Consider the following 24,824-nt stretch of genomic DNA (forward strand, 5'->3'; position numbering starts at 1 on the left):
TAAATCCCATCGAGATGTTGTGGGGGGATTTGAAACGAGCTGTGCATGCAAGAAACCCCTCAAACATCGCACAGCTGAAAGAATTCTGCATGGAGGAGTGGGCAAAAATTTCTCCCAGTCGATGTCAGAGACTGGTAGACAGTTATAAGAAACGCCGACTTGAGGTTGTTTCTGCCAAAAGCGGCAATACCACCTATTAGAGCCAAGGGTGTACTTACTTTTTCCACCGCGAAGTTTGCATTTATGTTTATTTAAATTATACAATGGACTACAAAATGTAAATGTTTCATGATATTTGTTATATTATATCACCTTTATCTTTCAATATTGTTGAAATGAAGATCAAATAGCTGTATGTTGAAATATGTTGAAAAAGTCAAAACTTTACATGGGGTGTACTTACTTTTTCACGTGACTGTATATATATATTGGATATGCCACACCCTTTAATGAGTGTTGGGGCTGCCGAAGCAGTATCTTGGCAAGAGTTACACTGGGTGGTTTGCCATTGACTTCCAAGCTTTGTTTGTCCATGCTCTATCCTTTTAAATGCTGAGCATTAAGCAAGGGGGCAGCACATACTAATTTTGGTACGACTCGGCTGGGATATGAACCCTCGTCCTCACAGGCTCACGAAGGAATACACACACATACACACACACACACACACACACACACACACACACACACACACACACACACACACACACACACACACACACACACACACACACCTTTTAGCAATAGATGCAAAAATCCAGCATAGTTTCTCCTGTGGCCCTTGAACCAAGCAAACAATATATTTATGATAGCCCTCACAGCTCTCCCCCAACCCCAATATTTTAAATATAAAATATCATAATTTTGTTTAAAAGTCAAAGCAAAACTTACCCTGTGCATTCACAATCCCTATGTAGGACCTTCCCATCGCTGTTCGGAAACACGCAAACCAGATACGGTGTCTCTGCCTAGTATATCTGGTTCTCATGCAAATATAGCTGTTACAACGTTTGTGTATTTTCACATCATGTCCTTCATCATCGTCACGCCATGAAAATAAGTTGTATTGTATTGTACAGGTAAATATATCAAACAACAAAATCACATTACCAGGTGCCACCGCTCTCCAGAATATCCAGGATAATGCTGAAGCTGCACTTTCATGCATCTGTTCCTTGACGGACACCTAAAGTATCCTTTCACATTCTCAAGGGATCCTCAAAAATCAGCATAATACCTGCATAACATATCAAAAACACCTCACCCTTCTATTCGACACACATCTGCATGTGGCTTCTATTAGCCCGTATTCACCCAACACCTAAACACAAAAAGTTTTTAAGTGGCATGCTATCCTTGTGAGCCTGTCATATTTACCAAAAGCAAAGCAAAGGATTAACATTGGAAAACACAACATCAACTACATTGCCACCTGGAAAAGCAAAAATTGAAATCCAAAGGATGCACCAAAAAACCCAGATTCCTTACTAGCACAAGCTGTTAAAACTGATAACGCTATTTCGAAGTCCTCCTTTAATACAAACAACACAGCACTCTTTTGCTTGGCACACAAATGTGTTGTACCCAGCTTGATACAAGGTTCTTCACTAGCTTAAAAAAAAAAATAGATAATTCAATGCCCAGTGTAATTTTTTTTTTTGGCCACATAAAGGAGACTAATGGAAAAACTAGAGCAAAATGGAAGGAAACAAACTGGAAAGGGGAAAAACATCAATAGCAGAGTAGAAGTGAGAGCGAGATCAAAGGGAGGGGAATAATGATATATGGGGATGAACAAGCTCCAGACAAGCCAAATGAAGTACAACAAGAAGAGATAGGGGAAGGCGAGAATGAAACAAAAATTAAACAAACCATTCAACAACTAAAATTAAATGAGGTGAGGGAGAGGGCAAAATTCACAATACAGGGACCCGAAGAAAAAGGGGTACTTGGGAATGGGTCATTTGGGTTAGAAGAGATCAGGAATATGGATGTGGGATGATCTGAGGCAGTGGTGAACAGCTGCCTTGAAGTGCTGGAGTGAAGATTGGGAATGAATAGACTGGAGGTGTTGGTTTCACAGGGGAGAGAAAAAAATGAACAAATGAGTAGAGGTGAGCAGTGAGCCTGGATTTGGGGATTAAACAAGAAGAGGGTCAATGGCACCAAGATAGGAGGGGCAAAGCCAAGAGAGGGCACAGGGTGCAATGCCAAAATGGAGGCAGTAGAATGCAAGGAGGCCATCAACCTGCCTGCGATGCGAAAGTAGTAGGCCTAGACACTCAGCTTCATCGTGGGAGCTCCCAATGATTTGAGGGCCTTGCTATCCACGGCATCAAGAAGGGCAAGGTGTGAGGCAGGGCACTAGCCCAAAGGGGAGAGCAGTACTCCAAGCTGCAAATGAAGGCCTTGTAGGTTGTCAAAAGTTCAGACTGGCCAAGGAAGGAACTTGTATGATGAAGGATGCCCAGTCGGTGGTTGCCTTTGGAGGCCATCTTGGTATGGCTGAGGTGAGGAGAAGAGGAGACGAGATCATGGCTAATGGTGAGACTCAAAAGTTTGAGTGACTTGACCTCTTCAAGTGTTTTGTTTAGGAAGTAGATGGAAAGGTTTGCCAGACAGTCCTTTTGGATTGACATGGTGTATGTGGGTGGGATTTGTCAGGGTTGAAAGACATATTCCAAGTGTTGGACCAGCTCCTGATTCTATCAAGGTCTGCAGAGAGGGAAGAGGCTGCTACCTGTCTGTCTGAATAATGACAAATGATATGACAGAGGGTAGAATAATCAGCAAAGGGATAGGCAGGACATGCCAGGGAATCAGAAGAATCATTGATGAAGATGAGGAGCAAGACACAACACCCAAGACTGGTTTGGGGCACTCCAGCCTTGACAGGGAGAGAAGAATAGAGAATGACGTTAATGGCTAAACACTGAATGCGGGAGTGGAGGAAGTCAATGAGCTACGAGAGGAGGTGGCCTTGGCCGCCATAAGCAGAGATTATGGAGCTCAAGACAATGTGCACCATGTTTGTGTATTGCAGTGATGTTGGCTACCTTTGAGGCAGACAGAAACTGACCCAAGGAGAATGATAGAGTGAACAGAGCAGAAAGATGAGCAAGAGCAGCATAGCAGGTTTTTAGGCCATGTCAACTGATGCCCTCTGGGACTGTTACAGAATTGGAGTCAAGTTTTACCAGAAGCCTCTGCACTTACTCAAGAGGGAAAGACAATATCCAGGAGCAGTTGGGTATGGGAGGACTGGATGGGTATAGGGAGTGAGGGGTTGGGTATACAAGATTTGGAAGCAAACACAGAATTGAAGCATTTGGCTAGCATTAGTGTCATTTGAAGGAAGGGATGGGATGGAGGGGGAGCATACTCCAGAGACAGAATTAGCAAGGCACCACCAGGTATTTGATGAAGGAGACAGGTTTGAGAATTCAGCCTCGAGGATGTTGTTTGTTGTTTTCGCATGTTGTTTTCTGGCCTTACTGAGAGTGATCACACACCTGTTCTGCACTTTGAGCAGTGATGTGAAGTTGCCTTCAGTCAAATTTGCCTTCCAGGAAGAGAAATTTAGTTGTTTGAAGGCAACTGCCTCGCCACAGGATTCTGTGAAGGTATTGTCCCGTTAGAAGCTTGCAAACATAATATGCTCAACTTGCTCACACCTTTTTATAAAGAATCCAGTTAGATAGGTTTCTATCTAATCGAGTTCAATGTTACAAGTTCACAATCCCCAAGTCACCCAATGGAAAGCCGAATTTGGCGGTGGAACGCGTGGGAAGCAGAAAGCAAAGGTCTTAATGAACTAGAGTTCGTAGAACAAAATACCCCAAGCAGTAGTATTTCAATTTTAATGAAATGTTTTTTAACGATCGTTTCAAAAAAATATCAAAGTTTAGCGCGATTGAAGTAGTCCAAAAGCTGTCCCGAGCAGCAGTCTTACCACCCCAATGAAACTTTATTTAAATTGCAGTATTGCAAAACTGGAGGTTCTTGGAAGTATTATGATAGACAATTTGTGTTCTACAGTCTAGAAGTATATAATTATATTTAAATAAATGAAAGATTGTAAAAGTCATATAAATAAATTATTTCCAAGTTTTATCGCCATTTGCCGCAGTATCTATTAAATCGCCCTATCTAACACATTGCATTAGTTATTTGTGCTTGTTTTTTGTGTCCTTTATGACATCCTTAAAAACAATAACTTTCCTGTTTGGAATGATTTTCAATTTTCTTTGACTGACAGGCAGGCAGACAGAGTAAAAAAATTATCTCACTCCTCTGCGCATGTGTGGTCATGACGAATTCTGAGCTAAGGTACGGTAAAAAGAAAGACTTTCTACTTTTTATTCCGATTCGTTTTTAAAATATAACATTCAAATTAAATAAGATGTTCCTCAATCATAAACTGACAATCATAAACTAATAAGACAGACAGATGATGGACAGACATTAACAAATTGCTTAACCCCGCTTTTCGCTTCATGTGTGTGGAGCAATAAAATGGCCTTTATTACCAAAAAGAAGGGGGAAAGGGATGGACGATATGCTAGGGCTAAATGGAACACAGCACACGAGGGGTCTGACATGAATAAGGGATGATGGGACACGCAAAACATATGTGGTACAATGAAATAAATAAACCTCTCCCCTCCACGGTGTGAAAAATACCACTCATACACGGTGTACAAAGAAGAAGATGAAGGCTTGTGTAGTTATGAGCTGTTGTCCCATAACAGCGAGCTGAGGTAATGCGACCTGCAAATGTGAGGCTAAACAACAGTGATGCACTGATGCAGGGTGGAGCAGATGTGGCACGAACATGATCCACCAAGGACAGGGTTGTTGCATCCTTACCAACCCGCAGCTCCGATCACACGGCTTCGTTTTTAGTGGAGTCTGACCCTCCTACCCTTTCGGTCCACCTCTTCCTCAAATGAGGGGAGACCACCTCTCGCCATCTTGGCCACCCACTAGTGTGGGTGGCACCTTCTTCAGCAGTCCCACCCCAAGAGGCGGATTCCAAAAAAAGTCTTTCTGCCCTCTTCCAGGCCCAACAGCGCATCTTGCCGCCATGGCTTGCACACATGCACCGACAATTCCCAATGGCTCCTTTGTAAGCATGAAGCACTCTCCGTTTGCCTTCTTGTAAAGCGATGCGTACTTTTCCTTGTGCTGTTGTTTCAGAAACCCTACACCCGGCATTACCTTTCAACAGGAGGTTCTACGCACACAACCTTACCCTAAACTTCCCCGTAATCCACAATCACTGCCTCCTTGGTGCACATTCTACACAACAACTTACCCCTAGACATTCATCTGTTACAAGAAGAAATATACGCTACGCGATCACACGGTCGATGCTACATTTACCACAATCTAGCTATGAATCACCAACCCCCCCCCACTCCCCCCCCACACCCTTTCTTAACAGCATGATAACTGCAGGTGAGATGGTACAAGTCTCTACATGGGAAAGCAAGCTTGTGTGGAAATGTTTCCCAGGTATATTAATATCAGGAGAGGTGGAAATGAAGGACCAGTCTTAACATGAAAGGTCACACACACACAAAACATGAAAGGTAACATGAAAGATCACACTTAACATGAAATCACAGACTGGTCAAACAAGTGGAACATGTCTTGTCTTTCAATCCTGACAAAACTCACACTCTCACTATGTCTCTTCGAAAAGACCGTCTGGACAACCCTCCCATATAAGTTATGTCACTCAATCTCTTGGGTCTCACAATCTGCCATGATCTTTCCTAGGAAAAACACATTTCCAAGCTGGCCTCCAAAGCCAGTCGCCGACTGGGCATTCTCCGCCATGCGAAGACCTTCCTTGGCACACCTGAGCTCCTCATCACATACAAGGCTTTCATCCACAGCTCAATGGAATACTGCTCTCCCCTCTGGGCTGGTGCTCCTGCCTCACACCTCGCTCGGCTTCACGCTGTTGAAACCAAAGTTTCAGAATCATGGGAATCTCCCGCGATGAAGCTGATTGTGAGGGCCTTTCACTCACTCACTCACAGCAGGCAGGTTGGTGGTCTTTCTGTCTTCTACCGACTCCTCTCTGGCCTAGCCCGCCCAGCCCTGTCTGTGCTCTGTCTCCCAAATATTCCTACAAGTCGCACAAGATCTGCCTGCAACCCTCTTCTGACGAAACTGCCAAAATCAAGACTCTCTGCTCACCTTCACTCTTTCATGCCTCTTTTTTCCCGCCTCTGGAACAAACTCCCTCACTCTCTTCAATCCTACTCATCCCTCCAGGTCTTTAAAACAGCTGTTCATCACCATCTCTTATCTTCCCCCATCCAAAACCTTGAACTTTTCTACCCCTGTTAATTCACCCCAGATCTACTTTTTTGACATACCAACTTCTTTCCTGGAAGTCCTAGCAGTGTCCATGTGTTTTTTCACCTCTCCCACCCCCCACCCCCCTTCCTACACCTCCACCCCCCAAGCCCTCTACCTCCCACAGATCTCCCGATGTCCCTGCTCTCAAATGTTGTACTTGTGTGCTTCCCCCTCCCTCCCTCCCCATCTTATCTCCTGCTCCCTTTATTTTGTCTTATGTGTCCGTTTGTTTTTTTGCCATTAATGTTAGCTCTTACACGAGCCTCGATCTTGTATACAAAAAAAAAAGTTCAGCTACTGTTACGGAGTCCTCTACAATCTCCTGGTCTCGGTAACCTCCAAACCCCAAGAGGAGCCCCGGCAGAAAAATATGTTACCCTTTGTTGAAAATCAATAGTGAAACCACACCAACGATTACAAATGAACAAAATTGTATTAGAAATCATACACAGGAATCACGGTACAACAAATGGCCATTAAGAGTGCACTCTATTTACCATTAATAAAGTCAGGTAACTCACTGCGCTTCCAGCGAGTGAAAGGACACTCCTCAATGTCTCTATAACCTTTTCCAAGGCGTATGTGATTCGCTCCAGCGGTCGATAGAACTAAATCCGGTCGAAGCCCGAATCTCGCTCTCCAGTCGATATCCGAAGCGCGTACAGTTGGCCTTGGAGATCGCCCCGCCAAACTGTACAAAGGCGCCCTCCAGAGGCACACCTTCACCGCTCACTCAGCAACCCGCAACGTAATTGGAGACGAAGCGGTCGCACACACACATCCCCGACCGACGGTAGGATGTTGGTGTGAAGATGACGCGAGGCAAAACCTTCGTTGGTATTCTGAGCGCGGGGTTAAAAATGGCCGACGGCTCCTGCTTGAGCCGATGCGACGAGGCGAGGATTCGTCGGAATCACAGCGCCCAAATCTGACTACGCAGATTTCTCCCCTCCAGCGATAATTCCTATCGCCGGATGTCCATTCAAGGAACTCAAAATTCCCTCGCGACTGTCGGTAGACCTTGCTCGTTACGGAGCGCTGACGTCACGCATCTTCTCCGACTTTGCTTCGCGCCGCTTCTTCCTCTTCCTCCTTTCCGGTTCGATTTCCTGTATCATTTAAAGTTAGCCTTTTAACTTTAGATAACCGTTCCTGAATAATAAACCTTTTGAAGATAATAATAGTACATAAGATCAGAACTATGTCAAGTGGGTGAAAACCCCAATAACAGAAGTTATGAATCCGTAACACTTGTACTCCCTGTCAGTCAGTTTGGGGTGAACTGCCAGACTCCACAGAGATATTGACTCTCACAACCACATGATCGGGTGAACCTATTGGAGCAGAGGAGGAACACGAGACATTCGTAAGAAAATTCGTCATTACCAAGTCCAGAAGGGGCGACATGCCATTGGAAGAAATCCAGGTTGGAAGGTTCACTGATTAGGTGAGGCCCATGCATGGAGTAACAGAAGTCCTTTGCTGCAATATCATGGCTGCCAATTAGCATGGTGACACTTGAAATTACCGCATATAAGGAAGAGAGCTGGGATGGGTGATTAATAGATGGTCCATGTTGGTAAAGGGCGACATGTACAGTGCCTTCAGAAAGTATATCTGGATCGGTATATTCCTAGAAAGCCTAGATTTATGAAGTGCTGCAGAGACTGTTGTCCTTCCGGCAGATTCTCCCATCTCACCCAAGGAACTCTTTGGGTGAGTTTGTCAAACAGCACATTTTGTTGTGTTCCAGCCTGAATTAAAAATGTTTTAAATTGGGATTTTTGTCACTGATCTACAATAATCCCCATAATGTCAGTTCAATTTTTTCTTTAGCAATCCTTACAAAATATTTTAAATGAAATACAGAAATATCTAATTTACATAAGTATTCAACCTTCTGAGTCAAAGGCGTAGAAGTGCCTTTGGCAGAGATTACAGCTTTGAGTCTTCTTGGGTATGTCTGTATCAACTTTGCACATCTGGATTTGGGGAGTTTCTCCCATTCTTCCTTGCAGATTTGCTCAAGCTCTGTCAAGTTGGATGGGGAGTGTCGGTGAACAGCAATTTTCAAGTCTTTCAACAGATTCTCAATGGGATTCAAGTCTGGGCTTTGGCTGTGCCACTCAAGGGTTTTCCCGTTCTTGTTTTTGAAGCCATTCCAGTGTTGCTTTGGCTGTATGTTTGAGGTAATTGTTCTGTAGAACATAAATCTTCACCGCAGTCCAAGGTCTTTTGCACTCTGAAGCAGGTTCTCTTCAAGGATTTGCCTGTATTTGGCTACATTCATTGTACCCTCCATCCTCATCATTCAATGTTCCCTCCATCCTCAAAGTATCCCAATCCCTGCTGCTGAAAAACATCCCTACAGCATGATGCTGCCACCAACATGCTTCATGATAGGGATGGTGGTAGATGGATGATGACCTGTGCTCAATTACCACCAGATGTAGTGCTTTGCCTTCAGGCCAAAGAGTTGAATTTCATCCCATCAGACAACAGTATATTTTGCCTTGTTCTCTCGGTATTTCATGTGCCTTTTTGCAAACTGCAGGCATGCTGTCATGTGCCTTTCTCTCAGGAGTGGCTTCCGTCTGGCCACGCTCCATGAAGCCTAGATTTGTGAAGTGCTGCAGAGACTGTTGTCCTTCCGGCACGTTCTCCCATCTCACCCAAGGAGCTCTATTGGGTTCTTGGTCATATTCCTGGCCAAAGTCCTTCTTGCCGGTTACTCAGTTTTGTCAGACGGCAAGCTCTAGGAAGTCGGGGTAGTTCCATATTCTTTCAATTTCTCACTGTCCTCTTGGGACATTTCAACACTATAAATTGTCCGCCTCGTCCCAGATGATCTGCATGACTGGGTGTCACGTGCGCGGCCTTCCGCCTCAAAGCTGTTATGCATGGCTCGGTTCTCATTCCCATCGAAGCTGCTGTATTTGGCATGGTCCTCAATCCCACAAACCTCGGTCTCTCTCATCCTCAACAGTCAGAACCTTGCAAGAGGGGGTTTCTGTCCTAGAAATGATTCCGCCCTAGCAAAGGAAGGTGCATTATGTGCCCGCACTAGCGGATGTGCCACTAGAAAAACACACAGCGCATGGCTGAAATGCTTAGTTAGCATTCCTACCTCATATCAAAAGTCCCATATTGATGGTGCAAGTATTTGGTTTTGACGGGCCTGTGCTTTCCCTCTGTTTAATTACAATTCCAGGAAGATTTAGTTTGAACGTTTTTGAAACAACAGGGGAAGGAGTTTTTTGTTTTGTTTTGTTACCAACAAAGTTAGATCTTAAACTCGAGAGCACGTTGTCCAGGACCGCTAAATATCATCAAGAAGATGAACTGCTTCCCAAGCTCAAGTATTTAACATCGTTATAGTTTCAAACATGTATCGTTTACCCTTGTTGGCCATATGGTTACATCGTCTCAATGCAGCCATGCCTTATTATGTCTTTGGATTAATGATTCCTTTTTCTCCTTACTGTATTCAACCTTGTTTGCGAGTGGTTAATATACTCATTATGTTATTGATATGCAGAGGCTGTGAAGCATATTTATGTTGTCTTGTTTTTTTTCCTAATTTAGACATTTGTATTCTTTTTTTTTTTGGGGGTTTTTAAAATAACTATTTTTCTTCTTTGCCTAATTGTCTTTACAGATCCGCATCTTTCACGATAGGGGTTTTTCTTTTTACCTCCACCACCAAATGTGGATGGAGGTTACTAGTCTAGTAGGAAGACTAGGTCCCCCTGCACCCCCCGGAGATATACTTCTAATCAGTGTTTCTAGATTGGAAAAAATGTGTAGAAAATGACTAGCTATGGCCCCAAGCTGAAAAAATGTCCCACATACCATTTTTATGCAAATTACTGCTGCCATTATCAAAAAAACGATTTTTGACATATCTCAGCCAATATTGCAGATAATTGAAAAATGAAGGTGTCTAGACCCATGTTTTGAAGGGCATAGATCATGATAGAACTATTCATAACATGATTACATGTGTCTATGGTATACTAGTATGCTAATTAGTGCTTTATTTACAAAATAATCACAGTTTTACGAAATAATAGACTCATATTAAGGTCCGTCTACACAGACGTTAACACAAAGTTTTATTTTTCTAAATATTACAACTGTCAAAATAGTCCTAGCACTCAATGTGACCACTCTTCTCTTGCTTGTTTTAGATAAACATCATTAGCATTAGTGATTCTACACTGAGTCAGTCATCATCATTTTCATCGAAATCGTCAGAGTCAAACTCTTCTTCTCCTTCCTCTTCCTCCTCCTCTTCGTGCTCTCCTGTGTTCAGAAGATCCACCAGTGAGGTTGGTAGGATGGGACCACTGGACCACATTGGTTTCAACAGTCCTTCATCAGTCCTTATCCATCCTTGCTCCTCATAAGGTTTTGGCTTTTCGATGATAGGTTGATCGGCTCTTTTGTACAATGCTACGCGGTGGTTCACACGCTGGATGTGCGGCTTCAGGGCAGACTGGCATGGAGGAAGGCGAGCCAGATCAACCTTGGACTTGGATGTGAGGGTCTTGTCCTCTCCCACCATTTTTCGTAGCAGCTTGGCACGGACAATGTCCACTGATGACTCGCGACTCTGGCCGTACATCACACAGGTGAATTTTTCTAACTGCCTCTCCACCTCAGGGTTGGCATCCCAGTTGTCACCCAGTTCACCGAATGCCCTGTGAAACCTGGGATTCTTCTCCAGCTTTTTCAAGGGCCCGACTTTTCCCTTCCCTTTGAAGGCACTGGTGCAGTCTTCTCCGCTGAACACATAGTACCCCAGGAGAGTGGCACAGTAGTCCTCTCCCAGGGATTCTGCCAGCTCAGAGACGTTGACAAGTTGGCGATGCTTCCCTGACCCTGTATCCAGGTACACCGTCAGCTTGATGTTGTGGGCATGGTGGAGCAGGATCAGGAGGATGTCTGTGTCCGGTGTTCTGACTACAGCGTTCTTGTATCCGATGGTAGCAGCATGATGGAGGTACAGAACCACCCTGGTATCAGTCTCTTCCTGGTTGCTGTAGATCGTGGGGAGTTCACGTACCTCGACCTGAAACACAAAAAGGCACCGCATTTCAATCACCAGTCACTGCCAGTTTCAGATCTAGACAAACATCACAGGTAATCACCTTTTTTTCAGGAAAAATTACAAATTGAATCGCCATTCACGAAGGGCTTTCAATTTTACCTTGCCATTCGTTGAGGCAAGTTGGTGGGCCTTCCCCTCCACGATCAGCACAGCCATCTCTGTTCTCTCCAGCCTGGTAGCTGCCTCTTGTCCACTCCACACTTTCAGAAGAAGCTGGCACATCTGCTTTTTGTTGTCGTCATTTGCAAGGAACATTTTGAAGTCATATGGCTTCCTGGTTGCTGGTCCAGCCAGAATGATCTTCTCTGAGCTGCCCCGCCTCAGCCTTTCCTGCACTTTGATTGACTCAGGATGGTAACTGTCAGTGGAGAACAGAAAGTGCTGCTTGGCCACCATCTGATCAAGCACCTGCAAGCATATCTCACCACATGTTGGGGGAAGGTTGGCAAGGGTATGCAGCAGCGCCATTCCATCCTGGATGAACAGGGCATCCTTGGGGTATTGCAGATCTTGTGGTGTGGTGTCCTCTAAAAGGTAGTGCAGAATGGAGGCTTTGTTGGTTTTGCAGAAGAACCCATCTGGTGTCCCAAGGCTAGGAGGCACTGGCATCAGGCAGTACTTCATGAGTTCTCCCAGGTCTAATGGCTCATCTTGACTCTGAGACTTGACAAGGAGCAGGAATGCAAGGTTGCTTTGCTCCTGATACTGGATGACCTGGAATGATAAATGGTGATTGGTTGATATGTACTACAGGAAGGACTACAGGTGAAAATTATTCATGTGCTATAAATTGGCATATTTACAATCTTTACATTGTTCATTGATGTGCACTGTCTTTAATAAACAAATTTGGAGTTCAATCTTGTATCTCAATATAGCATGTACAGGACGCCATTTAAAAATACAACATAAAATACAAAAGCACTTGGGTATTGGATTACATCCTTACCTTGCCCTGTGAGGATGTTAGTGTGATCTTCTTGTTACTAGCCTCCATGGTCTTGAGTTTCTTTCTCTTGATTGGGTTGAAGAAGCTCTCAGGTTCTCCGCTTTCCAGGCGCCTGATGAAGTCAGCTTTCGCAGCTTTCCCCACAGCTTCTGCTTGTAACACATCCATCTCAACATCCATGGGGACGGGAGCACCAGAGGCCAGGCAGTAGAGTTTGTCCTTATCAATGATGGTGAACGGATTGGTGAAGTTCTTGATAGTAGTTAGGGTTCGCTGAACGGCCTCCTCGCCTTTTCTGATCTCTGCCTTCTCTAGTTCACGATGTCTCCCTGCTCTTGGGCAGTCTGGGTCATCGATGAGATCCACCATCTCAAGGGTCTTTTCATAGACAACATTTTGGTTCTTGTTTGTGCTTCCGAGTGTGAATGCTCGTGCGAGAGCATTGGAAACTGTTATGTTTGAGCTGTGCACAAGCCAGAAAGAAATGACATCACATTTGTCATGATCAACCTTCGTGAAGTGGATATGCTCCTTGATTGGGTCATTCTGTAGGCGTTTCAGTAGTTTCTCTGACCGATAATTTGAGTTCTCATATCCATTCAGTTTCAGTTCCTCGACATAGAGCAAGCGCAAGGAAGAAAGCTGTAGAACTTTATTCTGCTGGATGACCTGGGTTTGAATGTGTTCCAGTACTGAGTTGAATGCCTTTTCATGGGCGGCTGACATGCAAGCCTGCTCCTTTGGTGCTTCGGCTCTGTGAATCGCACGCTCATAGTTGTAGAATGCTGTGCGGAAAGCTTTAAAACATGACGGATGGTGTTTGGCCTCACATGCAAAGAGGTCTTTGTTTTTCACCTTTCGATGGAGTCGATAGAGACCCATTTTCTCAGCCCGTGTTTCGATTTGCTCCCATGCATTTTCTTTGTTTTTAAAGGATGGGAAGGTTGTAGGCCTCTCAGTATTGCGATGAGCATCTTTGGTCTCAACTTTCTCACAAAATATACACTCTGGCGGGAAGATGGGTTCAGCAGAACCTCCTGGTTTACGAGGAGAGTGATGCCATGATGAGGTTGATGGCCCTGGTTCTGTATCATCTCCCAGACGATGAAAGTGGCGGACAAAGTGCTTATAACACTTGCTGTGATATCCTACTCTTTCTAGGTCATCAGGAAGAGTTGCCGGGATCTGATCACATACTGATTGCATACGACATGGGGAGTCATGCGGTTGGTTGAGACGTCTATCCCGGATCTTTTGAAGCAGTTGCAGTTTTTCTGAAGCAGATCCTTTAATTTTACGGAGGGGCGTGAAATCCCCATGATCAGACATGGATGGTACATGAAGGATGCATGTAGGAGGAGAGCTTTGGGCTGCAGGTTCTACACTCCGTTTTCTTTTGGGCATGCTTGCTGTCGATGTCTACCATCACTGTTAAATGACAAATAAGAAATCACGAATGATGTTAAAAGTGCCTGTGAAAGGAGGCTCTGAGTTTTCAGTGAGGTAACAGAGGTTCTGAGTCATGTTCTACACTAGGGTACTTTTTAGCTGACTAAACCATGTTTAGTGGCATCAAAAGTGCTAATAGCTAAAACATCTAAATTCTTCCACACTAACGTTAGCTATCTAGGCCAATGAAACATTGTGCTAAGTTACTGTAGCTAGCTCAGCTGTCGTGCCTCTTTCTGGTTCAATTCATATACAGAAGTCAACAGATATGTCTCATGTTTGGCATTAACAAAAGTTTAAGTTACACCGACATTAGGAACATACTGTACATAGATGAGGCTAGCTTTAACGTTAGCTAACATGGTGCTAGCTGGCTCAGCTGTTATTCTGCCTGTTTATGATTTCATGCAGAAACTGAAGTCAAGAGTGTGAGTAACATTATAGTTAGCATCTTACCTGGCTAGATTGGAGGATGAATACCAAGAACAACACACAGATGGAATGGAAGACTGAACTTTCAACTGAGGTATTCAATAACATCAACGTTACCAATTGATACGAGCGCGCGACATTACCAATTGATACGAGCGCGCGAGCGCGCATGTTACATGGATGGAAATGTAAAATGGCAGCTATAGCAGCACTAATTTGGATCTCTAGTCTGTCATTTCTGCACTGTGATTGGATAACATAAAAAAATATGTTTGGGAGTTAACAGCAGGAGTTGGTAGATTTTACGTGGGCTGGGTGAGAAACCTTTAAATAAGCAAGTGAAAATCTCTCGCAATACAAAGTCAATGGTGGGAAGAAAAGTTGAGTGGTACCAATGTTACTGCCAATGTCCCGCCCCTATGCAAGACTCAGGAGCATCTTGTTGACATTTAACCTTGAAAATACCTGGGTTTAGACCCCTTATGTACCATGTTAAGTTATCTGCAGTATTAACGTATCCTTATCATTTGTAAAACTGATTATTTTGTAATTACAGCATTAATATGCATACTAGTATACCATAGACACATGTAATCATGTTATGAATAGTTCTATCATGATCTATGCCCTTCAAAACATGGGTCTAGACACCTTCATTTTTCAATTATCTGCAATATTGGCTGAGATATGTCAAAAATCGTTTTTTTGATAATGGCAGCAGTAATTTGCATAAAAATGGTATGTGGGACATTATTTCAGCTTGGGGCCATAGCTAGTCATTTTCTACACATTTTTTCCAATCTAGAAACACTGATTAGAAGTATATCTCCGGGGGGTGCAGGGGGACCTAGTCTTCCTACTAGACTATACGTTTTCACCCCTGTCTGTTTGTCTGTTTTATACTTCCAAAAATCGAGGATTTTTCAAGTATATTGCTCGGTCAACTGTGTTATTCTGTCTTTGTTTGTTTGTCTGTCCTACATGTCTCAATTCTAAACCAATAATCATGAAACTTTACCACGTTGTAGAGACAGTCAGTCTGACAACTCAGAAGCCGATTGATTTGGTCAAAGGTCATCTTGAGATCAAATTTCTGAAATCGTCATTTTTCATCCGATTGCCTTGAAAGTTAAACAGGATTTCCATATTGGGTTGCTGAATTGGGAAACCAACTATTTTTTTTAGGTCAGGTCAAATGTCAACTCAAAGTCAAACTTCTAAAATAATCTAATTTAAACTGAAAAATTGTCAATTCTCATCCTATTAACTTGAAAATGAAATAGCAATTGCATAGTGCATCACTGAATTGGGAAACCAACTATTTTTTGACGTCAAAATGTCAAAGGGGCAACTGAAGGTCAAACTTCTAAAATCATCAATTTTTATTTGAAAAATAATCAATTTACTTCCGATTGAACTGAGCTTTGATCAATATCATGAATTTAAAACTTAATGAAATGGACAATTTGATGTATTCATGGCAACTTTGGGGGGGGGGGGGGGGGTGAGGGAGAGGGAAGTGGAGTCATCGCTATGCCCTGGCTTGTAAGACTCTCCCTTTCTCATTGAAGAAAGTTCTTGAAGTCGTAATCAAGATTGTTAACTACACCAAGGCAGGGGCTCTCAACACCCGAATGTTCAAGGAGCTGTGCAAAGAAATGAATACGGAACATGAAACGTTGCTGTACTATACTGCTTTATGCTGGCTTTCGAAAGGGAATGTTCTGAACCGCGTCTTTGAACTTCGTGCGGAACTCAAACATTTCTTGAATCTTCAAGGGAAACATGACCTCCTGCAGCATTACGACGAAGAATTGTGGAACGAACGACTTGCTTATCTTGCTGACATTTTCGAGCAGCAGAACCAGCTGAACCTCAAGCTCCAAGGAAGAGCGACTAATATTATTCTTTTCCACGATCATCTCAGAGGATTTGTTGCCAAGCTCCAAAACTGGCGCAGGAAAGTGAACACAGGAAACATTGCTATGTTCGAAAGAATGTCTGAAATGCAAGACAGCATGGGAAAAGAGCTTGATCCCGTACTGAAAAATGACATTCTTGAGCATCTGCAGTCACTGGAGCTAGAATTTCATAAGTATTTTCCTGATTTAGACGACAATGAGGCAAAAATTGTGAGGAATCCTTTTTGCGTCAAGCTTTGCGTGGAGAGCATACCAGAGGCAATGCAAGATGAATTCCTGGATCTCCGAAACGATTCATTTGCCAAAGACACATTCGAAGAGAAGAGCTTGACGGAGTTTTGGGTGGGAATGGGTCGCTACCCGAATATCAGCCAGATAGCTATCCGGGTGCTTCTGCCATTCTCGTCTACCTATCTCTGCAAAGCGGGGTTTTCCACGCTGTTGAATTTCAAATCGAAACAGCGTAATCGGCTCCACGTGGAAGATGACCTCCGCTGTGCCCTGACTGTGACTCAACCATGGATACCCCAATTGGTAGCTAAAATGCAATTTCGGCCATCCCACTGAGTTTTTAATTCACTTTTACAGCGCATGCACCGCGTCCCTAGTTTTGATTACCTGAGTTGTTGTCGAATTGAGTTTATTTTTGTGAGATTATAACACACTGCGTTAAATACAGACACAACAGAGGTTTTTAGTTTTCACATATTCTTGACTTGGAACCTTTTCATACCGTTTTCTTGTGTGACAGTTCTATTTTATGCTGTCCATAGTGTTGCTACTGATAATATTAAAATCTCATATCAAACATGCATCATTCGAGTGACGTTGCTTTGTTTGCTTCTTCCAAAAACGATGTAGTTGGGAGCCAGTAAGGAACAGAAAAAAACTATGGAACTAAATATTCATGTTGGCTACTTGGAATTCCTCATTTTCTGTCTAATAATTTACCAAGTCTCATACAAACAAAATAGCCAAATAAAGGAAAAAACACCTCTCAGAATGCACCACAGAGCATCTAGAAATCAAAAATTTCCTGGGGGGCATGTCCCCAGACCCCCCTAGCCTGCTTACACGTGCTCCGCCGCTCAACCCTCGTGAAAGGGAGGGGGTGCTGGGGATGTGCTCTGGGAGCCAAGGGGTTCATAACACAAAAAGGTTGGGAACCCCTGATTTAGATGCTGCACATTCAGTTTTACAAAATGGTTACTGGCAATTTATCAGATCCACATATGATAGTGTGACCCATTCCCATGTGTGTGACCCTTCCCATGTGTGTGACCCACTCCCATGTGTGTGACCCACTCCCATGTGTGTGACCCACTTCCCTGTGTGTGACCCACTCCCTAGTGCAGTGTGCGTTATGTGGGAGGGATGATGGGGGTGGGGAGGGAAAGGATTTGAGCTCTTAAAAGTCACATTTTACATAAGGTGTAATTACACATGGGAAATACAGTTTGAAATGTGTAATTACACCTCATGTAAAATGTGACTTTTAAGAGCTCAAATCCTTTCCCTCCCCACCCCCATCCCCATCCCTCCCACATAACGCACACTGCACTAGGGAGTGGGTCACACACAGGGGAGTGGGTCACACACATGGGAATGGGTCTCACACACACACACACACACGGGAGTGGGTCACACACACACACACACGGGTGAGTGGGTCACACACACACACACACATACACACACACACACGGGTGAGTGGGTCACACACACACACACGGGAGAGTGGGTCACACTGGGTTTAAGCCCTGTTTGCTAGCTTGATTGAAAATGACACCAAGAAGAACAATACAACAAACAAACAACAACAAACAACAACAATTTGCACCAAGAAGAACAATCTCACCAACAAAGCTTTGCCCCTTGTAGACAAGTCCCCTGCCCATCCTGCGCAGATGCAAGACTCGTGCAATAATCCAATGCTTTACCACCCCTTATACCACTCTCCATGCAGATATTAATTACCTAGTCCAGGTACAATGACACAGTCATTCAAGCCTTAGGATTTGACCTCCATATGACAGGAAGCTGTGGCTTGAGGTAGCCATGCACTCGTGGGTTTTCCGAGTGGTACAGCCACAGGAGCTTCATTTTCGGAGAACTTTTATCATTCAATGCACAGTGCACAGTGCACAGTAAATGCACAGTAAATGCACAGATTCCATGTATTCGTCCAATTTGCTTTGTTCTTGCATCACGCTGATATCTTTTAATAATGTCTAACTGCACCACTGAAGTTACACTCTGTCGCTGCTTCTTGATACGAGGTGTGCTTGGCGAAGCACTCGCAGGTCTCTTCACACTCATTATGCACGACGCGGGGTTTAACAGTTATACTAATCCTCACAGCTCGGTTTATAAAGAAATATGCAATGCAAATTGCATACGTACCGCTTCACACAAAGGCCACTCGTTCAGGCTGTTGCTGTGGAATAGTGCGCATGCGCAGTGGACTGGAGTGAAAACGCGTCAGTTAAATGCCGGATGTAATGTGCGCACGCCATTTCATTGTTCTTCTTACGATAGCATTTTGGTTTTGCATAAACCTAATGTTTTGAATTGAAAATCTAAAAAACTACATTATGGCCTCGGACAAGTTTCTAATGGCATTGGTTTAATCTCTACTTGAGGAAATGTCATAGTTATTTGGGCGGTGCATAAGCTAACAGACAGCTGTCTCGATCGCTGAAGCCGACATTCATGAGGCAAGTGACACCTATCGGCTGAAAATACTGTCACTTTGGTAGTTTTACAATGAGGGGGAAATGTATAGGAGTGCATAGTGATTGTGAAAATTACAGCTCTGAAGCATCTTTGGTTTCACATAGCGATGAGCACTAAAGGAAAATGGCGACCATAAGATTTTTCAGCAAGATGCGTTGGTGGGTGAAGTCAAGCCAACTGTCCATCCAATCGGTGTGAAGGATTGTTGTTTGTTTTCACCCCTGTCTGTCTGTCTGTGAACAAAATATCTCAAAAGGTTATGGACGGATTCGGACGACATTTGGTGATGATTATATTTTGGTGAAGATTTGGATCCGGATCAAATAATTTTTTAACTGATTCTTCACCATTGAGAGATAGGCCCAAAACTGATATATAGCAATATCTCAAAAAGTTCTGGATGGTTTCGGCCGAAACTTGGTGGAGAAGTTGGGTGTTTGACAAGGCCGAAATGATTCAATTTTGGTGAAAATCCGGATCTGGGTCTGAGAATTTTTTGAAAATCATTCCTCATGCCTGTGAAACACCAGGATGACAGTTTATAGCTGGGTAGATATTCAAACGCAGGATAGACAGCTTAGATGCAAGTGTACATATCTCCAGGCTGTTATGTCAGCCCTAAATTTAAACTCCCCCTGTCCATTCACAACCCCCAGGTATGACTTTCCCATCTGTTTTCAGAAGCATCCAATCCAGATACGGTGTCCCCTGCAGGGATGCCGACCTGATTCATCTGTCTCTGACAACAATGAATAATGTTGCACAAGCCTTGTATATTTTCAGGCCATGAAGATGTCCTTATTCGAGGATTTGGTAACCATTACTTTGTTGTGACTATGCATGGCATCGTCTGTCCAATTGCAGACGTCCATTAAACAACTCACTAAGCCTGCCATGTTCACAGGAGGCACTCCCACACGGTTCAAAGTCTACTCACTGGCAGCGATGGTCAAGGGTTTGGGTGGTATACGCCCATCTACAATTATTTAGGCCTTGCACCGGTCAACGTCGGCAGTCTACAGTATGGGCAGCTGCAAGATTCCAGCCCTTTCGACGAGCAGAGAAAGTTTTCCAACTCTTTCGTTGTGCAGTGACACACCCCTTTCTTTCAGGTACTTTTCCAATAATTTTTGGCTTATGTTAGAAGCTTTGTGAGCCATTTTAGCTAACAACCCTTATTCCGTACGCACGATGATATGCGGTAACATGACCTGATCGATGATCGCTGTGACACTGTTCCTCAGGGTTTCTGTTCATGCATACCGAGCATTCTTTGAAGGATGACGTCATTTAAAAATTCCCGTATTGATAAATGAATTTATAGAAACAAATACTGATTACGGGATATAAAATATACTACCACCTATTGAAACCCATCTACTCATGGTGTCTGCCAGGAATGTTATTTTTAGCCCAAGCCTTTCAAGAACGGGGTGGCCAGATCTGGCATCCAACTTTAACTTAAAGTGACATTAATTTGGAATGTGGCCATAACATCCACTAACTAGATGGTATTCATAGAATATTTACCCTGCGCAGTCAACTTGTTGTGAGCCAACTCTTGTTTTTGAACAGTGTTTTTCTTTGATCCAATATGGCTGCCCGACCACGTGAGCGATGACATCATAAGTTTATATACTCTAATATAATTGTTGCATAGATCACGCTCAATACATTTCAAACTGATCAGACTAAGCGTTGTCCCTGTCGAATTATGACGTCATAATTATGGCACCAATGACGTCATCGTTAACAACACCTATTCCCCATATGGAGTTCTTTACAATGAGCGATGTTTCAATTTTTTCCAAGCAGCGGTTTTGGAGATATAGAGGTGCAACATTTTTCGGTTTTTCCAAGGTAGCGCCTGTACCACATGACCTATGACGTCATGATTATCATTAAAATATTCTAAAGGAGGAGGCGCTCGTTTGGTGAAAATTGTGTCCATCAGACCAACAGTTGCTGAAAAAAAATTCATAATGATCGGATGGATGTGTTGTATTTGTCGAATTATGACGTCATAACGAAGGCACCGATGACATCATCATTAACATATCTTATTCCCCATGGGGAGTAGTTGACAATGAGCCAGGTCTCAATCTTTAGCCGCGTCGCAGACGCTGGTCATAGAGTGCCCTCTGCTGTTGTTGTTGTTAGCCGCGTCGCAGACGCTGCTCATAGAGTGCCCTCTGCTGTTGTTGTTGTTCTTCTTCTTCTTGTTCTTCTTGTTCTTGCAGAGAAGACAAAACCACAAAGCTCCACCCATTCTGGGAACCATAGCTCCACCCATTCTGGGAGAGCCTTCATATAAACAAATATCCACCATTTTATTAACTCGCATAGCTTTGAGGCCTGTTTTGTAGGCCCGTGGTGTCTTCCTCTCTCACACAGTTTTATTTCAAATCAAATTCGATATATCATTTCATTTTTCACAGTCGCTAACATAGTTTTAGACTCGGTTGAAAAAAAACGGGAAGAAAATCCGATGAAAGTTGCCCTTTATAGAACGAAATGAATTCTCAAAGGCCTGTAACTTCAAGTCCATTGAGATATATTTTGTTTCAATCGCGGCATGGTCAGTCATACACCGCCCGAAATAAGAGACGGGAAAATGCCGAGATATATTAAAAATTCGTCCATTTGATGACAATCGTCACGATGAAATATTTAATTTATACGTCGTCACAATAATGTGGAGAGAGGAGCATAGCTTCGTTCACGTGTCGCCACACACGGGAAATGGCCGAGATATTTTTTTTTTAAATCGCGGCATGGTCAGTCATACACCGCCTGAAATAACAGACAGGAAAATGCCGAGATATATTAAAAATTCGTCGCCACACACGGGAAATTGCCGAGATATATTTTCACTTTGCACAAAAATAACATCAAGTAATCGAATCAATAGGAATGTCCTGTGCCTATAACATCGACGTTATAGGCACAGCTGCATCTAGGCATTGTGTAACATCGACGTGGCTTTTGTTTTAATTAAAACTTTTTGTACTTGTTTTCCATGGAGTGGTTTCAGAGATATAGAGGTGCGAAGTTTTTCCAAGATGGCGCCTGTATCACATGACCTATGAAGTCATAATTATGAAGAAAAAAATTCTATAGGCGGAGGCGCTTCTATGGTAAAATTTCGTGTCGAGAAAATGAATTTTTAAAATGCAGACACGTACGCACCTGAATGCTTAACCGAGGATTTCGCTTCGCGAGCGCAGGGTAACAACCAGTGCAGACCTGTGGGACGCCTCGATAGCTCGGTCGGGATTCGAACCCAAGCTAGAGGTGAGTGCACAGCTCCTGGACCATCCTGCCAAGGGAAAGCACCACACAGAGAGGCAATTTTACTGGTCTTCACGGGAAGTCGAGCTAAGTGGATATTTATTTCGGATAATTTGTTTATTTCTTGGATCACCTTTCAGTGAAGGTCACACCACATTGCGTACTGGACGTGAGTACTTTAGCTGCTCTTCCTATTGATTGGCGCGCAGGCAGATGCTTCCATCATCGTACGAAGGAAGGCTCATCGTTTCCACTGAAGATGTATCTGACATGTAACGGTCCGCTGATCTCGCTGTTCACCACGCCCATGGCCCCGCCCCCTTCATTTTGCATCGCTGACGTCACTCAGTGGGAGGTGCTTGAGGTGTTGGCGTCTTGGAGACGTGGTCCATTGCGATAATTGCCCAACAGACGCTACTTTCCGCGAGGAGCATCATTCATGCGAGCACACACGCACAATTGGATCCGCTACGTAAATCACGCCCTTATTCACCATTCACTTTGAAAACGCAGATAATGGAAATCAAACAATGTTGCTTCGACTGGCGAATAGCATTCACCGAGTCAATTGTGCCTAATTGTCTTTCTAGTTTGTGTACGAACCCTCGGAAAATATCCGCTCAAAATGTCTTTTTTTTAAACAAACTTAAAATTAATTGAGCAAATAATTCTGTGTGCTAGACTAAGTGGGGCTTCAAGGGTGGCAGAATGGCCTCCAGGTGTTCACACTCACCTGTGAGCTGTCAAGCCTGGGTTTGAATCTCGTCCCAGCTATATAACGTCATCCTGATGTTTCACAGAGACGATGTTTCACATCGATGTGTGTCTGCCGTCCCTCGGAAGCACGTTAACGATCCCACGATGTCTCTTCGCGAAGAGCAGTCGATCGGCACCATTACAAATTGGTGAACGAATTACAAATTGCTTCCCTCACGATTTAATCAAACGTCAAGCCTGACCAGTCGGTTCGTGAAAGACTTAGGCTATAAACTTTCAACACCAACGCGAGAATAATTGAAGCCGAGAAAGGGGAAGAAAAAGGGTATTTTGGTATTTTGTCCCCAGGGTATTTTGCATCCTCGGAGTCTTTTGGGTCATCAGGGTCCTCTGGTTCTTTTGGATCCTCTGCGTCTTTTGGGTCATTGGGGTGTTTTGAGTCTTCTGAGTCCTCGGGGTCTTTTGGGTCCTTGGGGTCTTCTGGTTCTTCATGGTATTTAAGGACCTTCAGGGCATGTTGGAGTCTTTGTGGTATTAAGGGTCTTGAGGGGTCGTAAGGGTTCTTCAAAGGTTCAATGGGTCTCAGCAGTCCAAAGTGTCAAAAGATATAATTAATAGACGTACATAATTAATAGACAGGATGCCACTGACTTTAAACAGTACATAATTAATAGATATATTAAAACCTCACATGGCTCAAGAAGATAATTAGTAGGGTTTCTTCTTCTTCCAACAATAACAACTTCTGGTTGCCAGACCGTAAAACCGAACATATTGAAATTTTAAACACTTGTTCCGTTTTACGACTACTACATTACTATGAAGTTTCACATCGATCAGTGAAGCGGTTCAAGAGAAATAATTTTTTTAAGATTCTCGTTCAACCCAATATAGCCTCCAAACCATGTGACGTATGAATTATTCAAGGACAGCATGGTATACACAAGGCATGGGGAACACATGTGTGAAGTTTCCGTTAGATCTGTTCAGCCGTTCTGGAGGAGTGGCTTTTTAAATTTTTATTCTAAAAATCATAGCCGTTAAACCACTTGACCTATGATGTCATAGTCGCAGGACTTTTTCTTAGTCATGGGTATGCGATCATGCATGTAATGTTTTGCCTCAATTTGCTTTGTCGTTTCAGATAAAAAGGGTTTTTAGTGGTTTTATGGCTTGTGTTAAAACAAATATGTCGGCCGAACCACGTGACTGATGATGTCATTATTTTAAAAAATTATCCACCAATTTATCCCTCAAGAAGGTGATGCTCAAGAAATTTCATCTTGATCGGATGAAGTTTTGTACTTGTCGAATTATGACGTCGTAATGGAGGCACCTATGACATCATCATTAACATGTTTTATTCCCCAATGGAGAGTTCTTTACAATGAGCCATGTCTTAATTTTTTCTATTCAGCACTTTCGGAGATATAGAGGTTCAAAGTTTTTCGGTTTTTCCAAGATGGCGGCCGAACCACGTGACCTATGACATCATAATTATCATTAAAAATTCTACACGTGGAGGTGCACCTACAGTGAAAATTTCCTGTCAATCGGACCAATGGTTGTACAGAAAAGCGTACTTATTCTATGTGGACAAACAGACAGACAAGCGGACCCAAATGCAATACCCTCTCCTCTGGCGAGTGTAACAAGACTCATTAAGCTCTTGGACAGCATTCATCGCTGAGCTACTAAACGGTGCATTTGTGTACAAGTTTTATACGAATGAGATGTGGCTACCCGGATGATCACAGGACCACACCTACTTTCCCCTACCCTGATGCGATGTGATATGATGTCGAGACCGAGAGACCCAAAACAGTCCATTTGTAAATCT

General features: G+C 43.4%; 1 protein-coding gene across 1 annotated transcript; it reads right to left on the reverse strand.

Moving 5' to 3' along the window:
• Positions 1-10,457: 10,457 nt before the first annotated feature.
• Positions 10,458-12,820, reverse strand: LOC144889757 (uncharacterized). The gene is made up of 3 exons (XM_078770950.1): positions 12,438-12,820; positions 11,588-12,202; positions 10,458-11,449 (listed from the first exon to the last, which is right to left on the reverse strand). Exons 1-3 carry the CDS (start codon positions 12,804-12,806, stop codon positions 10,601-10,603), a joined length of 1,833 nt encoding a protein of 610 aa, XP_078627076.1. The 5' UTR covers positions 12,807-12,820; the 3' UTR covers positions 10,458-10,600.
• Positions 12,821-24,824: the final 12,004 nt, after the last annotated feature.

The sequence above is a fragment of the Myxine glutinosa genome, chromosome 1, assembly GCF_964187855.1.
Source record: "Myxine glutinosa chromosome 1, kmMyxGlut1.1, whole genome shotgun sequence".
NCBI classification, from domain to species: Eukaryota; Metazoa; Chordata; class Myxini; order Myxiniformes; family Myxinidae; genus Myxine; species Myxine glutinosa.